The sequence below is a fragment of the Plectropomus leopardus genome, chromosome 5 (genome assembly GCF_008729295.1).
Source record: "Plectropomus leopardus isolate mb chromosome 5, YSFRI_Pleo_2.0, whole genome shotgun sequence".
Lineage (NCBI taxonomy): Eukaryota > Metazoa > Chordata > Actinopteri > Perciformes > Serranidae > Plectropomus > Plectropomus leopardus.
In genome coordinates, this window is record NC_056467.1 from 2940299 (window position 1) to 2959015 (window position 18717).

Sequence of the window (18717 nt, forward strand, 5' to 3'; positions counted from 1 at the left end):
AACGCCCAGTTTGTAATTACACGCGGAGCAGACAAACGCCTTCTCACGCAGACACAAACACACATAAAGGCCTTTTAAAGGACTTTGTCTCCGTGGTTTCATTCGGACTGGCAGACAAGTTCAAGATGTCTAACCCCCCCCCTTCAGTTTAAGAAACAACAAACAGTGCGGTTGCTATGGGCTCATCTGGGCGCCCTGAGACCGCATGTCAGCAGCAGTTTAGACGGCCGACAGCAAGGTTACAGATGGCTCACTGGGACGGTTTACGGGCCCGGTTACTCCTCCTACCAAACAGACATGGAGGTACAGCAACCGTCACACTGCGCTCCTCCAGGAGGTCATTTACTACATTGCAGTTAGACCGAGCCCCTGCAAAAACATTCACATTTCCTCTCTTCTAGCAATAATCATGCGACTGAAATTGTTTCAGATGGGTTACAGGGTGTTTGAGACGGATCCTCAGTGCTCTCACATCACACTGGAAACATATTCAGTCAAAGCAAATATGAAAAAAAGGCTCCGAAGGCTCATTGTTACAGGAAAAAATGAGTCTTTCAAGCTACAGAGGAGGTTAAACTGTGGGTTAACTTGACGTGTAGCTCTGAAACCACCTGTTGATCTATTTATTAGTCAATGAAAAGAAAAAAATAGATAAATATCCTCGGCTTTTTGGACTATTGCTCAGATAAATATAATAACTTTAAAGGTGTTGCCTTGGTCTACAGTAGAGGTGGACAGATTATCAGCCTGGTCGATCATTATATTATATTGTTTAATAATTTGGTTTTTGCCGATTATCTGTATCTGCATTTTACTTTAATGATCGCAGATAAAATTAATTTATTAAAAAGTACAAAGACAGAGTCATCATGGGAGGAACTTTAACTTCGGGGAGCTATACTTGTTTCATTATTTTTTATTTAAAATATCACTTGACTATAAAAAAACGTTGCGGGGAACTTGCTGTATATGATGTTGAAAGTTTTAGTTTTCATAAAACATTTGTAAAAGGCATTTAAACAAAGTTTTGTGTTGGTGTTTGTTATTTTCCAAATTCTAAGTATTGACAGAAATATTTTCATTTTTATTGTTGTGTAAATATTGTTATCGGTCTCATTAACTACTAATAATCAGTATCGAGGTCATCAAGCGGTTTCAAAGTCATGAGTAAGAAATCATCATGTATCAAGTAAATCTGCTTTAACGTTTAAGCCATAATGTTGTAACAAGAACGTGAATTAAACGTGTTTTTAAATTGTAAACTAAATAAGAGTAGTTTTCAGGTGGCGTGTGCTCCAGACTCACCAGTCTCTCCATCTCCTGCTCTCGGAGCCTCTCCTCTCTCTGTCGTCGGTGGTACTCCAGCAGCTCGTCCTCGTTGTCGCTGATCTCCGTGATGCTGTTCTTCCTCTCCCTCATCCCGGGGTGAGGTCTCCCTGCGGACATCTTTCTGTGGGTCCTGGGGCTGGCGACTGGAGACGAGCCGGGTAGGGAGCCCAGACTGTAAGCAGGTGACAAGGCATTCCCAAAGCTAGCCTTCCGTGCACCGGCACCGCCGCCGCCCTCCATCATCATGGAGGTGGGCGACGGACTGCGGTCCCGGATGCCCCTGCTGCACGTCAGCTCCTCAGATGTAGATCCAGTCTTGCGTCGGAGCCTGGGACTTTCTGGGATAAGCTTGCCCAGACTTGAGGGGCTATCTGGAGTCCTCAAGGTGGGGACCGTCCCTGGGAGCGCCCCTGGGAGTACCGGGACCCCTCTCCGAGCCATTGAGGGGCTAAGAGGTGGCAGCTCTCTCATACTGCTGACCCCTACACCGCCGCCATTCAGCTCCATGTTTCTCCTGGCCATGCGAGGGCTTTCAGGGGGCTGCAGCGAGCGCTGATGCTGCTGGAGCGGCGATCCTTGGATGATGTGGACGATGGGGTCCAGGGGAGGCTGGAAGGCTCTGGTGGGTTGGGAAAGCTGCCTGGAGGGGCTGGAGGTTAGGGGGCAATCAGCTAGACTGGTCTGCTCTCTGAAAGGGCTGGCAGGCCTTTCCTGGAGCACTGTGGTTGCCTTGGTCCTGGAACTGGAGGGAGACGGGGATGGACAGGTAGGAAATTTGGGGGTGAGTCTGGGGCTACTTGGCACAATGTTTCTACTACTGAGAGATTCATTAGAAGACAGAGGAGTCTGTCGAGGGCTCTCAGACCCATCTTGGCCTAGTCCTCTGCGACTCGGCTTAGGACTTGGAGGGGCCTCGGTTAAGACCTTCCTCTGCAGCCTGGGGCTTTCCTGAACCTTCTGACCCACCCCACCGCTGCTGAAGTTAGGCAGTATGGTCCGTGGCTGGGGTACAGGCGGAGGCTGGGTGGTGAAGTTGTAGCTAGAGGAGCGTACAGGCACTGGCGGCAGAGAGGAACTCTGGTCCTGGGGTCCTCCACTAGGAGACGGGCTTGTGAAGCTCCCACTGCTGGCCGCTGAGGGGGAGGAGAGCGGAGAGAAGGGTGGGGATGTGTTCTCATAGCTGGACCCCACGGACATGGCCCCTGGGCTGGTAGGAGGGGAGAGCAAGTACCGGCCCCCTCCATTGACCATGGGCGACAGGGGGGAGTGGGGAACGCCTCCTGGAGGCTTTTTGCCCTCCGAGGACGAAGGCTGGGGGTCATCCATGACTAGGGAGTCCATGATGTCCTGGAGGTCCTTCTCAATAGAGCTGACGATTGCACTGTGCTCAGACTGGACTCTCTCTCCAGGAGCTGGGGGAGACTGGGCTGGACTGGCCTGGTGATTCCCATTGACCAGGCTCTCCGTGTCTGAGGGGGAGAAGACAGACAACAACCGTCAGTGGGTTTTACCTTTCACAACAAAAAATGGGTACAAAATAGAATACAAATATTTAATCTCTTGTGCAAAAGAGTCTGAACTGGGAGTCTAACTTGTCCTCGAACTGAGAAATTCAAATTCTTAACCAATGTTCTGTGCAGGGGAGGAAATTAACTTTTTGGCTGTTGGATTACAAAATTTACAAGCCACTCAACAGATTACTATTGGATTTTTTTGACTAGTAATCTAGCAGCCACTTGCATATTTCACCAGCATTTGGCTGGTGGCTGGTGATAGTTTCCAAACCTGGTTCTACGTCATTGAATGTCAAACCAAACCTCAACATAGCAGTTTGTCAGAAAGGTTTTTCCTTGATTCAAAGCAAATTCACTGAATATATCAAAGGTCCCTAAAGCTCGTTCAGACCAATAAACCTTTTCCAAAAATCAACGCATGCACACAGGTTTTTTAAACAAAACTCACTAACAAATAGGTTGTAGCTGCTTCCTCACTGTCAGAGCAGAGTTGTGTACGCAAGTATGCCTTTCTGTGTTTGGGCTCTTTTTATTTTGGGTATGTTGGTCCCACATCACAGACAGGCCAATAAACAGGTAAACAGTAGGAAGAAGCGCGGACAGAGGTCAGTGAAAACCTCACTGTGTTTACTTCTCTTTATATATCTCTTACTTATTCAGTCTGTCTTTCAAACTCAGCACACGCTAATTTGGAGCGATGTTTGAGCGTTGCCGAGGAGGAGACGAACAGTACTTAGTGTTGGCCCATAATTGCATTTCGCAGTGGAAGTGAAATTAACACGTTTACCCGGATGTTGTATTTCCATCAATGCTGATTAGAGCCGGAGACGATTAATACCTGTGACTACCACAGAGTCATTTGACCCGGGTGTGAATGCCAATCGTTCACTTTCCCACTGCACAAAAAACCCAGATGTCAGAAAGTGTTAGCGTTTTTTTGTTTTTTGCATCGAGAATGAGGCTCAAGATTAGGAGAGGGTCAAAAATGTAGCCTCCATCTGTAGCAATCCATCAGCAGAGGGGGTCCTGGTTGACCCTTACAATGCTAATGCAACATAATCTGGGTAATCTTGGCAGATTACTTGTAACCATCTAATTATACCGCTTACCTGGAAATTATTAGCTGAAGAATGAACCTATTGTCGCCATGATTACATCCAAGCGTTGTAAAATACTGTCTCACAACATTTTTAAAGAGTGCATTACAATGTCATTCTTTGCCTTTTGTCAGGAAAAACAGCTTTCTCACGGTTCTCTTTATCACAAGCACCTCCAACACTCTTACTCTGAGAGCGTAATACTCTGTTATCTATGGATTGCCTATTGTCTATGATAAGGTCTCATACAAATCTGCTGAATGACTCAATCTTACCACACTTTCCCTGAGCGATAGAGGGAGTCAAAAAGGTAAAGAAGAAGGCAATACAGTACAGAGAAATGTGATGCATACTCTGGACTCTGGACTGGGGTGTTTTCATCCCCACAAAACGTTCTTTCCCTCCTGGCTTAGTTATGTTTGGTTTTAGTGAAGAAAATATCCAAAGAGGTTAAAGGTTCCTGTCCAGTCTGACTGACTAACATCTGATGGAAGACAATGCTGAAAATAATAATAATAATGAAGGTTGTTTATATAGCACTTATCGGAAGTAATGTTACAAAGTGCTTACAAACAAAATACAATACAACACATGCTTGCAAAATTTTAAAAAGCAAAAATTCAACACAAAAGACAAAAATGACGGTTGCAGTTAGAATCAAACAGAGCAGTGCCAGACTTAAGTGCAATGTCAGAAGTACAATATAATAATAATCATTAAAAGAGAATTTTTTGGAATGCCTTTGGGTAAAAATAAGTCTTCAAAAGTGATTTAAAAGAAGATAGTGATGTATCAAGCAAGAGCCATTAATCCTAAATTCACTGAAATTGTAATAATGTGTTCACGTCTCGCTGCAGCTTTATGAACAATTTCGAGTCAATGAATTGCTCTCTGACTTATTCCTGTTGAAAGACCATTGCAGAAATCCAATTGTGAGAAAATAAAAGCATGGTTTGGGTGTCATTAAAACTCAGAATAGATCATATTCTAACAATGCTGGATTGTGAGGTTAATGTCAAAGAGAAAAACAGGTTCTCTGGACATTTTGTTTGACAGTCACTGATAACGGGCCGAGAAAAGACTGGATACTGGGATGCAAATTTACAACATAAATGATGAGAACACACAGCAAATGTCAATGGATTCAACAAATTTCCTTTAACTTCATGATACTGAAAAACCCTCATGTCAAATTGCAACCTCGTCCCGATTACGTGTCCGATATACGGAATATCAACATGTTTTCCATGCCAGTGTAGAAGCAATGCAAACAGGTAAGCATGACGGCAGAGGAGGGATTAGCGGCAAGGTAAGGAGGAAGGACGCAGCCAAGGAAATGAGCAGACAGACAGGCCTGTGCGTTGGATGGGGATCAGGAGAAAATGTGCCTAAATAACCCAATTACTGTGTGGCCCAACAGCAACATAGGACACAGACCGAGTAATCTAATCTGAACCGCCTCTCTCTAATGTCAGTATAGTAGATTATTACAACAGAAACGCACGGCCACGTGGGAGATTCACCAGCGTGGCCTGGAGGCAGGGATCAGAGCACAGATCAGGTTTTATTAATGCTAAATGAAATCTGTTTAAATGGACTTGTTGTCTGTTTGAATGGAAACAGGAGGATAAATGTAGCGTGGAGTCATCAGCGCAAACACCGAGGGGTAACAACAGAGGATTGAGCTGTCATGTTACTAGTGATGTAATATAATCAGACATGACGACTGTGTGTGATGATAACGCAAACATAAAATAGAATAGCATGAAGTCAATTTTGTCTCTCAGCAGAAATGATGTCAGAGAGGAATAAATGTCCCAGGAGCAAAACTGCTCTGAAATATAGAGGCTTCACAAATAATGCATTAGCTGTGCTTATTCAACAGAGATGGGAGCAGCTTCCTGCCTGCTCCCCTATAATGACTGCCATACAATGAAGCTGTGCCTTCACAACAGCCTGACTACAATTAAATCTCATTACATTTTTCATGCGAATTTTTTGACAGTGTTATTGTCTGCAGCCTGTCACAATAACAGCTGCACTGTAACCGTGGAGCAACGCGTGAATGTCAATGTCACATCGTGTCTCACAGGCAACAAACCGGCTTGGTTTATATGTAAAGAGTGAAAAGGGGGGGTGGGGTGACAAAAATAAAAGCAACCGTTTGCTGTGGGAAAGCCCGTGCAATGATGTCATGGGATACAGACTATCGCCTCCAGTGCGCCGTGCCAAACTTCATTGGAAAATCTTGCAATTTAATGTTAGCTTGACTGCCGGTGCAATTGCGTGTTTAATATTACACGACTTACGTCATTACCTTACACGTGAGGACCTCTAAAATTCGGCATCAATTTCATCGTCAGTTTAGCTTTAGCTGATTGGAAAAATACGCTTATTTTCACTGATATCCCCTAAATTTCCCCTCATCAGAACACACCGTGAAACTGTACTCCAAGCAAAAGAAACGTGGTTATATTTCAAAACGAAAGTCATATTTATTGATCACCTAAATGCCGAATAAATACTGAAATTCCACTGAATCGCAGTAAGTATTTATTAATGTCCGGCACTGTGAGCATCTTTCCAGAAAAACACATGAACATAAAAACAGACAGATTTTTAATGGAGTTTGGCGTGTGACCGGTTCGTATCACTTGGTTAAGCAGTACTCACATGAAGGAATAAAACCGTGACCCGGTCAGTTCACCTGCTATGTGACACACACCGGGGCCCACATCCTCCGGACACCGCTGACAGAGCGGCTGTGACGGAGCCCTGTCGCGCCTGGCTCCGCACACTCCGCGGGGAGATGTGGAGATTCACCACCGAGGTGATATTTCAGCCGGGGGTTGGTTGGGGCGCGAGGCACCGCTGCTGCCTCCGGTACCGCTCGTGTCAAGTTACTTAAAATCTAACACCGCAATACCGGACTAAACCTTCAAAATAAAACCAACTTACTTTAAGTCCATGATTAAGATGCTTTGTAAATGTGTAATTACATAATAAAGGTGAATAATGAATTTTATATTATATTGACATGTTTGCATTGTCCACTTTCTCTTACTCTGTCAGACACGCATTTTTCCTCAAGTGAGGACTGTATTTTATTTTGAAAGTAAAGTCGTCTTACTTCCAGTGGCATGTTTACCTTCACACAGCTCTTCCTTTTCAGGGTGACGTGAAATACTGCGAGATTTACAGCGCTGTTTTAAAGAGTCACAGCAGTGGGCTTTATGGTTTGTCATTGTTATTGTCACTATTACGACGGAGTTTTAGGGCCACACTAAGGAAAGTAAAACTTAGAATTTAAATAGAATTTAAGTAAAGACTAAATAAAGACTTTGGGAATAAAGTCATAATATTATGGGGAAAAAGTTGTAATATTACGAGGAAAAAAATCGTAGTTTTACAAGAAAAAAGTCATAATTTTAAGAGTATAAAGTCGTAATTTTACAAGAAAGGTTAAATGATATATTACAGAAATTACAGCGCAGGATTAGGGCCATGTTAAAGAATTTTTGTTAGATTTCAAGAATAAAGTCATAATATTACATATTATAACTAAGTCATAATTTTGAGAATAAACTTGTAGTTTTACAAGAATAAAGTTATAGTTTTAAGAGAATAATGTCGTAATATTACGAGAATTAAGTTGTAATTTTACGAGAAAAAAGTTGTAATGTTATGAGAATAAAGTAGAATTTCTATGAGAAAGGGGATATCATAATACTGAAATAAACATTTTGCCAGCAAAGTATAAAAATGGCGGCAGCACAGGTCAACAGATTACCTGTTGACTTTATGTGGCACTGCAGGACACCGAGGACAGTGGCTACCTTTGACTTAATTCTTGTAATATTGCGAGTTAATTTTCATAATATCAACTTTTTTCTCATAAAACTACAACTTTATTTTCGGAATATTATGTCTTTTTGCTCATAATATCATGACTTCATTGTCGAAATAATGACTTTATTCTCGTAATTTGATGACTTTAGTCTCAAAAACTAACTTTATTTTCCTTAACATGGCATGTAGTATGTTGAAAATAATCCATTTTTTGGTTTTGTTTTGTTTTTTCCATTTAACAAAAATAGCATCATGACAAAAAAAACTGACATTTATATGGTTAAAAGTATAATGTAGATTAAAAAAAATACATTTGGAAGGGTTACTGTGTGTTTTGCTTTCTGGCTTAACTTTTCCATACAAACACTGAGTCGAGGTCTCATTTAAAAAAAACGATTTTCCTCAGGGATGGAAATGCGGGTTCTAACTGGTTTGGAAATGGAAATGAAGGGGCAGAGAAGAGGTGCTGACTGCTCTCAGTGGCAAAAACATTCAGTTTGTTGTCCAAAATTGTCCAGTCCTGTTTTACTGATGGACGATTGTTTCCCCTGCAAAAACATTCGAGCACCAGAGATTCAACATGTGGTGGTGCCACGCTGCGCCCATAATAACTGCATCACCAGCGTTCAGCCGTGCCTTTAGCACGGCTTTTTGCAGACTGTCAAGCAGCCAGAGACAGATACAGAGGCCAAATCACGGGGAGATAAAGGCCTTTCATCGAACAGTGAGGCTCACACACAGAGGGACGGTGGGTGGGTGCAGGAAGGGACTGGAGGGGAAACCCAGGAGGGAGGGTGCAGAGATGGCAGACAGCAGAATGGAACCAGGGGTTTATAAATAGTCTCTGTAAAAGATACTGTAACTCCAGCCGGCGGCCGCTTTAAGCAAACAGCTCCGGGCTCCAACGTCGTCTGCTGGCCGGGCAGAGAGGCACAGGAAATGTCCAATCAGCGAAGACGTGATTGCTGAAAGACGGCTGGCCGAAGACAGCTGGTCAATGGACCGACACTGACCGGGCAAAGCTCACCAAACTGAACAACGGACAGGTGAATGTGAGCGGCATCTTAAAGACACAGCAGCACTGCAGTGTTTCCGAAACAGAAACACAGCATGGAGATTTTACACTGAAACGTATATTCTGCAGAAATGTATCACGACAGGCACATAATGACTAAGTGTGGTTTGAAAATATTCAATTTAAAAACGCATAAGTTCATAATTTATTAATAAAAACATGTAAAAACAATTGAATTCATAAAGGTTGAAAAATTTAATTTCATATTGTTAAGTTGGTATCAAAATGTAAAATGCATCTATTAAGGGTCAACTGATATTGTTTTTTTATGGTCAATACCGACACCGATTATTAGCAGTAAATGAGACTGATAACTGATATTTGGAACCGATATGCATTTATAATAAAAATTAAAATGTTTCTGTCAATATTTAACATTTGGAATATAGCAAACTCCTACTCAAAACTGTGTTTTAATGCCTTTTGCAAATATTTAATCAAAACTGAAACTTTCAATATCATATAAAGCAATTTTCCAGCAACTTTTCAAGTCAAGTGAAAATTTAAATAAAAATGAATAAATAAAAATAGCTTCCAGAGGTTTTACAAAGTAAAAATTTCTCACATGCTGGCACTTTGTTTGCACCTTTTAAAAAATACATTTTATTCTGCTATCAATAAAAAAAATGCTGACACGGATTATCATCAAAATGCCAAATATCGGCCCCAATAATCACCCAGGCTGATAATCGACCCCTAATATATATTTGTAAAGGTTTTAGCATTAGTTTATCGTTTAGCTGTATTTCTGTATTTCTAACGTCGCTGAAACAAGCTGCAGCGAGACTCTGTATAGTCCACGCTGTGAAGCATTGTGTGGATATAGTTTCGTTAAATTCGACTTGGTGAACATGTAAAGCTGAAGTGGACAGTCAGAGAGTCGTTAAAAGGACTTTATGCAACTTTGGAAAGGTTTTGTTTTTATGACAAGCAGCCAACGAGGTATTTATTCCACTCTGGTGTTCATATTTACACTTACTGCTACTTTTTTAGTTTATATTTGGACTTTTTATGTTACATCGTGAGCTGTGTTTTGATGTATTTTCTGTTATGTTTATCCTTAAAATACAGTGAAAAGATGGTGAAGCTGCAGAGGGACAGAACGCCAAATAAACGCATGTGAGGAGCTACAACAAGAGCAGATGAGTCACTTTAGATCAGCCTAAAATCAGCAGGAGTAACTCACTGACTGAGGTTTCAGGAGGTGGGAAGCCTGTGAGGGATCCAGTCCTTGTTAAGGTACTCGGGACCGACTGTGTGGTCTCCACAGTCCTTTACATCTGAACAGGCCAAGACTGGGCATGGCTCATTTCAGATGGTGAGTTGAGGGGGAAAATCCACCAATAAATACAGGTAGGTCCGGTTTCTCATTCCCTAATAATTATACCATCATTTATAGGTACATTGTGGTACTGTGGTCAGTAATACTGCAATTACAGAGGTATAAAAATTGCACTGGAAGAAAAGGTTCTTAGTTGTACTTTTACAAGGTACTGCTCAAACCCGAGGGAACAGAGTCGGGCCAACATTTGAACCGTTACGTTCAATAAAATAAAAAAGACTTTAAGACCCACATTAGTAAATTATCGTAGTTTCAGTGTGTGTGTGTGTGTGTGTGTGTGTGTGTGTGTGAGAAAGACTCCATCTGTCAAATCCCAAGGAAGCTCAAAAAATCCTCTATTTGAATAAGATGCATCTTTTCTATAAAAGATGACAACCTTTTATTAACGCCATGAGAATTTCTCATCCCATATAACTGAATAACGGCCTATTTTCACCACAGTAGTGTTATAAAAGACCATGTCATTATGGTTAATACCATCCTGTCTGTCATCCTTTTTTTTTATTCCTTTATTCGTTTCTCTTAGTTACATTTTTATGTGAATCGCATGTGCAAATTTATTTTATTTTCTGTTAATTTAATTTTTTTAGATATTTGTAATAAATAAAAAAGTCCTTTATTTGTTGCTCAGTGAATGCTTCTTGGATATGGTATCCAGTTTGTTTAAAGGAATTCTTAACATCCCCAAATGACCATCTGCATGTTAATTATTCATCAACTGCAATTTTAATTCATTCACACTTGAGGCATGCCAGAAAAAGTCAGTTTTCTTCATAAATTCAGTAACACAGGATGAATAAGTGATATACAAATTGTCACTTGGCGGGATAAAGTATTCTGTTAACCCTTTAACATCACTTTCTTGTGCTGCGCTCTGACGACTTCAGACGTGTTTAAACTTTCGAACCCTGAAAATTGGTTTGCTTTTTTTTTAACATAACATCAGGAAAGGCAATAAGAAATTTGGAAAGAAATGTCCTGAAAATTGCAAGAAATGATTAGATTTGGAAAATTATTACTTTTTAAAAGTTAGGGAATAATGTCCAAAAACCATATCTATAATTGGGTATTTAAAATTGTTTTACAGAATTCTTATTATAATTTTTAAGCAAGTTTTTCAAGTCATTTCCTTGTTTGTTCATTGTTGCTTTTTTAACCTTTTTGTCTGTTCTATTTCTACTTTTCTTATTTTCTTGTACTTTTTTGTTAATTTTTGGGTCATTTTTTTCTTAAGCTTCTTATAGCCTTATCCCCATATTTAAAAAAAAAAAAACAAAAAAGTACAAGATATATATATATATATATATATATATATATACACACACACACACACATAATATAAAACAGTGACATGCTTTTGTACTCTGAGGTATTTTAAAGGGTTTTGAGTGTGGTTTTACAGCCTTATAACACAAACTGACCGTATTACAGCACACCAGCAGGGTTCAGCCGTGATTTACATGTACTATAAATTAGTTGATTTTTTTAAATTATGGACAAAAAGCTGGAAAATGTATTTGTCTACAAAAAAGTAGGGCAGTTGTGTTTAACTGCCCTCCATAATCGCTCCGGCTCTTGAATTCAAACACAGATAACGAGTGTAATTTCAAAGTGCTTCCTAGCAGATATGACGGATATGCCCAGATTATCATGGGAGTGGTATAAGCAACTCAGGAATGCATAATTGAGGAAAATGGTACGTTTCTAAACAACGGAAGGCTTTCATTACTGGATCAGGAGGTCCACAGCAGCCAGCTGTGCTATACTTATCCCCCCAGTGGCAGCCAGCGTCAACAGTTAAAGGAGGGACATAACAAGATGCTATGACAGATCCCTGGTAGTGGAGCTGGCCAAGAAAAGGTGCACGTACTAACAGTTGTGTGATTGCCAGGAGGAACACTCAACATATACACACACACGCAAGCAGCTGAAAACTTTGCCTGGAGACGCAGAGGAATGAGATGCTCATAAAACATGCATGGTGTGAACTCCAGCACCAGGTCCCAGCTGGGCACCATTCAGGCTGCAGGGTTCAACGGGTACTGCATTTTAAAGGCTGATACTGACAACAGCACTGCTGGAGCAGAGCTGCAAACAGGCTTACTGCGAAAGTTAAGGCTTTTTTTATGTAGTTGTGTTCAAATATGACCTTTTTGGGGCCTAAATGTGACGAGAAGTTGAAGTATAAGTGGTTTTACAGCTCTTACAGCTGTAGTAATGGAAACTTACAGGAAGTAACTTAAGAAAAAACAACGATTAATTAAAGTAAAGGCAAAATCTGCCAATAAAACCAAACTGCATTGCATGTAGGGCTGAGCGATATGGACATATGGACATTTGGAGACACTGGCAGAGACATCGGCGGAGAATAAGGACGGAGTGGACATGCGGAGACACCAATGGACACACCGGTGGAGACACCAGCGGAGAATGAGAGCGAGCGAACATGGCTGGAATAGGTTCTCGACTACATCTCATATTTCAATCGAGGAAAAGTTACATCGCGATTGCTAGGGTTATCGTTTTATCGCCCTAATTGCAGGTAACTGACTATTATTAGAGCCATGTATTGGCCAGTATTGTGTGTAACCAAATGAATAAGCCTTGTGCTTGTACACTTCCTCCACCTTCACCAGGCTATTAAAAAAGCAAAAATGCCGGCGATTTACTGCTGTGCAAACATCCACCTGTAAAACACACTGCCCTGCTGCTCCACCTCACCACCCGACTGTTCAGCTCTGCAACAATCTGGCCCATTCATTCACTCAGGTCAAGCTGAAACTGAAACTCCAGGAGGGAAATCGTCTTTTTAGGCTTTATTATTCATGTGACAAAAGGTCAGTGTGCTTGTCTTCACTCTGGGCTCATGTCAGGAAACGCCGATCCTGCCAGGGCTGAAACTGCAGTAAAATACAGAGTGGGTGTGACATGATGCATGCACGCAGTACCTGGACATAGTCTGTAGTCCCCGGTGGAGACACTCCCTCCCTGGGGCACCATGCTCTTCATCCTGAAGGCTTCTTCAGGGTGGTTGAAGCGGAAGAAGGCGGACTGGCCAAAACACAGCATACAGCCTGGAAAACAGCACATGCAAACAGTTAAACATGCACACATCCATAAAGAGGCTGAACCACATTTAAGTGCAAACATTGGACAGAAGAAGGTCCGCACACTTCAGCTCCCTTTACAGCTTTTTTATTGAGATGCTCACAAATAAGTGACGTTCTCTTCCTTAGACGTCAGCACAGACATCATTGGGTTAATTTCGTACTAAACAACCATTAATAGGTTACAGAAAGGTCAGCTAAAAGGTATTTACAATGTTTTAATGACTCATTCAAAGTGTGTGAGTCAATGTATATTAAATGTCAAAAAAATGTGGCCCACTCTCATCCAAAGTGTGCTAACGTGTTAGCAGAGTAGGGGTCGACAGATATTTGATTTTTTTTTTAGGATTGATATCGATACCGATTATTGGTAGTTAATGAGACCGATAACAAATATACGGATTGCATTTACAATAAAAATGAAAATATTTCGGTAGAAACTAGAAAATGTTTGAAAATGTAAATGTTTTATCAAAAATGAAACTTTCAACATCATATAGCAAGTTCACTGCAACTTTTTTTAAATAAAGTTAGAAAAACTGAATAAACGTGACACTGAGCCGTTAAATGGTCCCTGCAATCTCACATCTACTCTGTCGTGTTTCGGACACGGCGACTACTCACGCGTGAATATGCTAAACATAAAGCTCAAGAATCTCATTTTCCAAAATGTCAGTTTCTTTAACCCTTTGAGACCTGAGCAAATTGGCTTGATTTTCGTTCGAAAACAAGGGAACATAGTTGCGAAGAGCAACTTAACAAGAAGTGACCCATAAATTTGCAAAAAATACATAAATAAATAAATAAAAAGTTACAAGACAATTACCTGGAAATTAGCAAGAAAAGAGAAGTTAAAAAACAAATAAATAGGAAATTACCTAAACAAAAGAAAATTACCTTGAAAATTGGAGCGAAAACAAAAGTGAAAACAACAATGACCAAGAAAATTACCAGGGAGAAAAATGATAGAAAATAAATAATGAAACAAATAATGAAAAAATGTTTTCTTGACATTTTCCCTACTTTTTAATATATAATTTTCTTTCTTTTTCCTTTTAAAACACATTTGCAGGTTGTTGTTATATTACCAGCTTTGCCTTTTTTTCATTTTTTCAAAAGAAATCAGATGGATGTGCTCAGGTTTTCAAGGTTTAAATACTTGTGAAAGGTGTCTGAATGCAGCACAAGAAAACTGATGTCAGTCCAGGTTTCAAAGGATTAAAGTGACCAACAAAGCAGTCATTCAGACTCTGTGTGTGTGTGTGTGTGTGTGTGTGTGTGTGTGTGTGTGTGTGTGCACGGTGGACAGAGAGGAGTGACATAATTGCCATCAGAGAGGTAAGTGAGGTGAAGATCAGGCCTCAGAGTTGTTCTGACAGCGTCGGGGGGCGAACACAGTGCAAAGTGCTCAAACAGGAGCCGACGACACACAGAGGCTGCGCTGACTCAGACAACACCGTGTTCACCGTCATCATCACACTGAAAAACAAAGCCCGAGGGCACACGGTCCCTGGTCACTAAGAGTGATGATGGATGACACTCTGAGCTATAGACAGAAGACAGAGCGGAGTAAAGATCTTTAGGTATCACAGAAGTTTGGCGCTTTGCACCAAAATAAGATATTCATAAGTCGCATATTTGTATTTATATTACATATCTAAAAATGTGTTGTTTTTTTTTCATTTTTGCAAAGCAGGAGGCTGCATCAGAAGTGTAAATGACATTTTTAATTAGTAAAATACCCCCAACATCAAATAAATCTGTCTCCTCTCGTTAAATGAAGTCCCATCGGCTCACACAGTTGAACTATCTGATGTGCCTCTCCCCGACATCCTGCATCTACAGGAAATACATCCAATTAAAGAGATAAGACGCTGTAAAAATGCTGTTTTGGGACGTACTTAAGCCCACAGTAAACAAACGGATGAATCTTCTTTTCAAAGGACGCTCAGTTTGTTAGATGTTTGTTAGCTGCGGCTAAAGTGCCAGTCCACAAAGCTTAAAACTTATTTTAGGTTTGCTGGTGCGTGAGGGTCGCACAGCTGCCATCTCAGCACTGACGGGGAAATTTGTTGTTAGTTGCTTTTCAAAAATAAAGTCACTAAGAGCCTGAAAAGTCCATTAATCTAGCAAAAAGTTGGCAACACTGAATGCACAGCTATGAACAAAAGAGGTGCGCTAGAGACAAATAAAAAGCATAATTGCCAAACTGATTGATTATCTTGTTTTCATTATTGTTGGAAACCAAAGTTGTGACTGAAAATTAAATTTGATTCATTGCCCAGCCCGACCTGATGTGGCCTAAGGTTTATTTTTTATATTGCTTTAAAGCTGCGTAATAATTAACAGTAACAAGACAATGCTTAATAGGAATTGCATTATTTTTTAGGGGTCGACAGATTATTGGGGGCTGATATTTGGCATTTTGTCGATTATCTGTATCAGCGTTTTATTGTAATGATCGCTGATAAAAATAATTAATTTAAAAAAGCAAAGAAAGTGTAATATTGCAAACATGGTAGACATTACATACCGCTGTATGTTGGTATTAAGGCCGCAATTAAGGATTTTAGCCATTATTGATTAACTTGACAATTTAAAAAAAAATGGTTTGATCTAGATTTGTTTGCATCTGCAGCAGGCAGCAATAATCCTCTGATAAAATCAGTGTATGCTGACTGCCCAGCGCTAAACAACAGACAGAGAACAGCAGCAGCTAGTGAACATAGTGGAGCGTTTAACAGCTAAAGAGCCAAAATTTCCTGAAGGAGTCGGTGGAGACCAAAAACAGAGCTAAAAGGAGAGTGACTTTTGATTTATATTGATCATGTGGACACAAACACGACTCTGTATAAATACTAATGTGGCCTCTTATAAACAAGCAACTTTTCAAATATAAGGTTTAACATACCCACTTTATAAAATGATAATGTCAGTTTTGTGTTTATAGCTTGCTTAAACTGCCCCAAAGGAGACAAAAAAAGTTGTCCAATGCTAATTTGAATTGTATGCAATTCTTCCCATGATTAACTATTGTTCTAAGTAATTTGTGAAGTTGTTTATGTAGGATATGAATGGGTTAGTATTAAATAAGTGTGTACTTCTTCCTACTTCTTTTTGAACATTTAATAATTAAGTTTCAGTGGCTTTAGTATTTGTAACTGAGATAGATGTACAGGTGTTTTTTGTCTTTTTGTTTTTGTTCGTTGTACTTGCTGTAAGGCCTGTTTGGGTTTTTTTTGTGCATTTTGTTTTTACATGTTCGAAATAAAACACTGTCCCTGTGGTGGTTGTTTGGTGGCGTCACCCATGTACGCTGACTGCGAGGAATAAATAAGAAAAATAACCTGTTAAAGCTGTTTTTGGTTGAAGGCGTCTCCAGTGTGAAGCATCTGCCTGTGTTCAGGCCTGTATTCACATCACACAACATAACAAACACTCTTATGTCACTATCAATCGCATCCACTCACCATCCTGGTTTGAAATGTCAAAACACATAATGCACATAACTAATCCATCCCTTTCATGAGCCACAAGCTCGATATCAGATAAGCAATCTCATGTTTATTGCTTTCTCAGTATAGCACCGTTGTCCTGCTGCGATTACGAGGGAAAGGTCTTCCGGCCCGGGTAAAGATAACGTCCCTGCCTGTCGTCAGTGGAGAGCATGAGGCAAAAGGTAAAGACAGAAACTTCTCCATTATACAAGAGGCCAGGTGACGTACAGCAAAGCCAGATGCCCTTTTATTTTGGGCAGGCACACACTGACAGCTTGGGAAGAAAACACCTGATTACATCATGGACAGCGACAACGATGGAAAATAGGTGTTTGTTCAGTTTCGACAACTGGTGTGATATACAGCACATAGACCAGTTTTTCAGGGAAATATATATAGATATATATTTTTATTTATTCCTCCACATTGGCGATAACTCTGGCCAAAGGCATTATGTTTTCAAGTTGTCTGTCAGTCTGGCTGTCCCATTTAGGGATCGACCAATATTGGTTTTTCATGGCTGATACCGATTATTAATAATTAATTATTTGCAACAGATTTGCATTTACAATAAAAATGAAAATCTTCCTGCCAATATTTATAATTTGAACTACAACAAACTCCAACACAAAACTTTGTTTAAATGCCTTTAGCAAATGTCAAATCAAAACTGAAACTTTCAACATCATATACAGCAAGTTCGCAAGCAACTTTTTTTCATAAAGTTCAGTGAAAATTTAAATAAAATGTAAATGAATAAAAATATCTCTCTGAGGTTTTAAAAGTGAAAGTTTCTCCCATGCTGACACTTTCTTTGCATGTATTACAGACTGCCTTCACTGGTGTCGGTTAAAACTCCCATACTGCACTTTTGGATCTTTTCTTTAGCATCTTTACGTACAGTCTATGGCAAAAACAGACCAGAGGGAGAAAGACAGCTGCAGCTGAGCCAAAGTAGCGCACTTTTTCATTAATTAATTAACTAATTAAAAATAAAACAGCAATACAGATAAGAGGCAAAATGCAAAATATAATCGGCCAGGCTGATAATCTTTCAACCCCTTGTCCCATTATACTGTATCTCATGAACACCTTGAGGCAATTTTGGCACCAACGTCAACGTGGATGAACTGGTGTGATTTGAGTTGACAAAAGTCACTGTGACGTCCTCTCATTCACCTGAATGAGATAACACAAGAACACCTAAAGGGCATTTCTTAAAATATGGCACAAACGTCCACTTGGATTCAAAAAATAAACTGATTAGAATTTAGTGGATAAAGGTCAAGGTCACAGTGACCTTGCATTCATTTCATTCTCATGAACACAGTATCTCAAGAGGCCCACGTGGGAGTTTCCTTAAATTTGGCACAAATGTCCACTTGGACTTAAGAATAAAGTGATTTGTCTCGTCATTGTCCTACTTACTAACATCTCCTCACATACCCACAAGACCACTATATCCCACAATGTCATAACTGCACACACATCACACACACCATTACATACCCCTTTATGCTCTGCAAATAAGCATTATCTCTAAATGTAATGTATGCTCATTGTTGTAAATATAGTGTTGACATTATGTAAACGTCTTTGCACTATTTAATTTAAAAAAATGAACTGATCAGAATTTTGTAGTCAAAGATCAGAGGTCACTGTGACCTCGCAAAACATATTGTTGGCCATAACTCAAAAAAAAAAAACATTTCATATTTTCATATAATACAATAAAATTATAAAGTGATGACATTTTATATCCAAAAAGGGAAGATATTTGTTCAACTATAGTTTGGGTAACACTAATCTTGGGTGCCCATGTTAAAAAAGTACAGATTGTATAGATGAAGTGGTAGATATGTGTGCATATGTAAGCATCCAGGTTTTTTATGTACGTCAAACGTAAG

General features: G+C 40.0%; 1 protein-coding gene across 1 annotated transcript in view; it reads right to left on the reverse strand.

The window, feature by feature from the left end:
* The window catches only part of phldb1b (pleckstrin homology-like domain, family B, member 1b), a 157148-nt gene that overhangs the window by 70506 nt on the left and 67925 nt on the right, over nt 1-18717 (reverse strand). The window contains 2 exon segments of the mRNA XM_042486315.1: nt 1306-2798; nt 13155-13280. Coding sequence (XP_042342249.1) covers nt 1306-2798; nt 13155-13280 — 1619 coding nt within the window.